The following is a 4,103-nucleotide window of genomic DNA, read 5'->3' as shown; positions in this document are numbered from 1 at the left end:
ACCAGTGTTGTAATCACTTTGAAAAGCAACGCAACCCTGGGTGTTTAGCGTGCTTTTGTTGCTAAACTCGGCCAGATAGCTGGCGGCATCAGGTCATACATTCTTGAAATACCTCGAGGTCTCAGGACTGAGATGTTTCGCGTCTTGAGTCTGTAGCTATTTGTAGCTGGGCTGGGCGAGTACCGTCAACACGCTTCGACAGGGAAGTCCGACTCATTCTCCAAGTTTCATTCCCCCAGTCAACTCGATTCTCAAGTGCGTAGCCCCTCGCTGCGATGTTATCCAGGGTGAAGCTGCTTCTGGTGATGGCGCTGATGGTGCTCGTAGTGGTAAACCCGTCTGTGCTCGGCCAAGACGACGGCGACACCGGTGACACTGGCGACACTGGCGACGTGACCGACACGACGGATACTACGGACACTACGGACACTACGGACGACACCAACACGGACACCAACACGGACACCAACACGGACACCAACACGGACACCAACACGGACACCAACACGGACACCAACACGGACACCAATACCGACACCAATACGGACAACAACGACAACCCGAATGATGGGACGGGCACCAACACGGACACCAATACAGACACAAACACGGACACGACTACTGACAACAACGACGACCCAAATGGCGGGACGGACACGACTGATGATGGCACGGGTGGCACCGACACAACTGATACCACTGATACCACCGACACAACTGATGGCACCGATACCACCGACACAACTGATACCACCGACACAACAGGCACCACGGATACGACCGATACGACCTACACCTATGATGGCACTACCTACACTTATGGAACCGACGTGACCTACACTGATGGCACTGACACGACCACCGACACCACTGATACGACCGACACCACCGTTACCGTCGATACGACGTACACGACATTCACCACGGACACGCAGGAGGCGCAAGGCTGCTGCCCTTACAAAGCTTGCAAGGCGTTGAAGCTGACCCAATCGAACAACAAGACAATTCCGGCGCCAACGTGCAAAACCGCGTCGCAGTACGCATACGTGACTCGACTTACTGTGGGCCAGGCGACCAAAACCGACGCAGTGTCGTTCAGTTACCAGACATCTTCCCAGCAGACTTCCGATAGTGCCGAGTGCTCGGTGAGCGACCAAACCTGCTCGACTGGCGAAGTCACCTGCGGAAAGGACAGCAACCAAGGCACCAGTGTGACGATCACCTGCAACAGCGCGACGTGCAACCTCAGGTACTTGATTTCGTGGACCTGCTCCTCAGTCGCAAATACGACATCGGTGTCGGTGTCGGCGCAAGGTACATCAGAAGCAGCGCAGGTCATGTCGAGTGTTTTTGGTCTAATGGTTGCGGCTATCGCGCTGGCGTGCCAGCTTTAAGCAGCGAAAGTGACAACTACCGAGAGTTTGGACTGATCTTTAAGAGTATCGCAGACGCATGCGATGATCTAGACATTTTCTTAAACAAAATTTCTCTCTTTTTATTTTCTGCCTTAAAACATCACAAGCTCATTGGTTTCGCGAGAGAGTCGTGCAAAGGTAAAATGCAGAAGAGCACGACGGAACCTATGACTCGCGAAACACCGAGTTCAAGGCTACGCTTGCTAAAAAAGAAAGCCCGGCAAATTTCGCTCGTTTCGATGGCAGCCGCGGGCAGGTCTAATTGGGCGATCTTGGTGAAGCCGACATCCGAGCCGACATCCGGACTCAACGAGAGCTGAAGTACCTTCAGCATCTTGCTCAGCGAAAAAAGGCGGCGTCTGTTTGATATGCTGGTCACCGTTTGGTCCGACCTCGAGGAAATGCTTTGGCACGGCGGGGTGTGGTCACTGTTCCTCAGCATGTACATAGAGTGGTAGTCAGAATAGCGAACTGGCTGTGGGATGCGCTCATTGTGTCGAAACGCGACCTATGCGCCAATTGTTTTGCATTTACTTTCGCACCGTTTGACTGCACAAATGATAACCTTTATTAAATCAAACCAATTTAATGTATATAATGACGGCGTTTGTGATATGAATCAGATCACGATGTGATAGAGAGTTCTGATTGGTCAGATCTGATACGGTTGAAGTGTACTAGCTATCCATGCCTTACACTCCTGCGAACTGACATCACCCACTATTATAATTGCCAATCAGAACTGGTATCCGTACCCCAACCCTTAGATATATTACGATATATGGCGAACACAACTGTAAAATGTGCACTTAAATGCGAGATTTATAGAGATCGCGTCACCAAAACTCACCACAAGTACGTTTTGTATTAGTTACGACACGTACGTGGCCTTTGTGTTCCCTTTATACCATCCCGAAGCATCGCCTATGCCCGTTACTTATCATTAAATTTCTATAGTGAACCTGAGACATTTGGCGGATGTGCATTACTTTCCTTTTTGCGAGCCATGGGAACGTCGTACACTTTCCAAGACGACCTAGAGCTCGTCCAGCTTGTCCGTGCCTACGTCGATGGTCAAGAATCTCATGGACAAATATCGCTAACAGCTTGCGACGCACCGGCCACACTGCAGCCACCTTTCAGTCTCGCCTTCGAGTCCTGATGCAAACCTGGGGCAGCGATATTTCATGCTTTCCTCCAAGCTTGCTCATGCTCGAAGACCACGAGACCGACTTTCAGACGTAACAAGACAACTACGAGCACTTGTTGCACAACACTCGCACGCCACGCTCTTACAGCGGGTTCCAGGGGCTACACTACAATCCGATAGTACACCAGGCCCTCGAATTGAACAGGCAGATGCTGCGAATACAGACGACTGCTGCCACCGTAGCGTCTATGGAGTCCATATTATCTGCTGCTGCCGCCGCCGCTGTAGTATCAACGGTATATCCTATATTTTATGAAGCGATTACTACTGCTGTGGTGTCTACTAAGTGTACACTATCTGTCGACGCGAGTGCCTACTGAATCTACAATATCTACCGAAAATCTTGTACGGTACAAGCATCTCCATGCCTTCATCACTGCGAATGTCTTCACCTTCACCAACAGCACATATTCGTCCCCACCCTAGACCTTCCCTCTGATCGTCCTCGTGTTCGTTTGCTTGATTCCGTGACTCTGCCTAGCTGCCCTACGTCTCCCCCTTTCTACGACTGTTTGAATGCTTCCTCAAGCATGCCCCGCTGGGGTCTTCTCCCGATCGCTGGACTGCGATGCACTGCGCAATGTAACCAACCATAGCTGCTTGGTCTCTTCTGTCGCCGAATACATTGGAATGCGAGGAATACAGCCAAGTGGGTGGAAGCCATTGCGTCCGTCGATTTGACACCTAGTTCACAATTTCTATAATAAAAATGTCTACGATAAATCAAGTGAAATACACATACATATCTCAATAACGAAACCAAGTGAAATGCACATTCCAATTTCAAAAACGTATCCTAGTGAAATGCGCATGCCAATTTATATAGTAAAATTGAGATAACGGCAACGTGGAGTTGAAAGGATTCGAGATGTGGTTGCCACCATAGTGTTGGTATGTGCTCGAGGACAATGCTCGTACCAGTAGCTACGTAAAGCCTCTCAGTCCGCAGTTAGCACCTGTTCGCTCAACTTGGGTATCCCCCAAGGCCACGCGGACAACAGTGGCGCCTTTCAAAGGGCCTTAAGGCGAGTCGCCGGCATTGATTAATTTGCGCCATTATCATCCCCTTCGATAATGGCGCGAAATCTTCAGCACCTGTCCCGGGACAGTATCGATGAGTACCCGCGCTCGTGTTTAAAGTTAGTGGGAGTGGGACGCGTAAGTTACGTGATATCTTTCGAGGATCGGGAGGTGTTACGCGATCATAGCATTGTAACTCTAGTCAACCACTGTGGTTCACTTTCAATTATGATCGAGTGTCTGCCATTATCAGCCAATGAAAATATTTAAGATTTTAATTCCAGAGAGTACCGTGGTGTATGAAGGGGGGGGGGGGTCACCATCCCCGTACCACTATGTAGAAAAGACACCATCGAGAGGAAGTACCACAGTTTATGAAGGGGGATTGTGCTAGTTTTGTATACTATAGAGATTCTAGTCAATAAGCTCTGTTCACGAAAGGGCTAATTATTTCCCAG

General features: G+C 49.8%; 1 protein-coding gene across 1 annotated transcript; it reads left to right on the top strand.

Moving 5' to 3' along the window:
• Positions 1-275: 275 nt before the first annotated feature.
• Positions 276-1,394, top strand: IUM83_15711 (uncharacterized protein; the record flags this gene model as incomplete). The annotated part of the gene is made up of 1 exon (XM_067940547.1): positions 276-1,394. The coding sequence occupies one exon, from the start codon at positions 276-278 to the stop codon at positions 1,392-1,394; it is 1,119 nt and encodes a 372-aa protein (XP_067782145.1).
• Between the last annotated feature and the right edge of the window lie 2,709 nt (positions 1,395-4,103).

The sequence above is a fragment of the Phytophthora cinnamomi genome, assembly GCF_018691715.1.
Source record: "Phytophthora cinnamomi strain GKB4 chromosome Unknown Contig111, whole genome shotgun sequence".
Lineage (NCBI taxonomy): Eukaryota > Oomycota > Peronosporomycetes > Peronosporales > Peronosporaceae > Phytophthora > Phytophthora cinnamomi.
The sequence above is the reverse complement of the archived record's forward strand: the minus strand, read 5'-3'. Positions and strand labels throughout refer to the sequence as shown.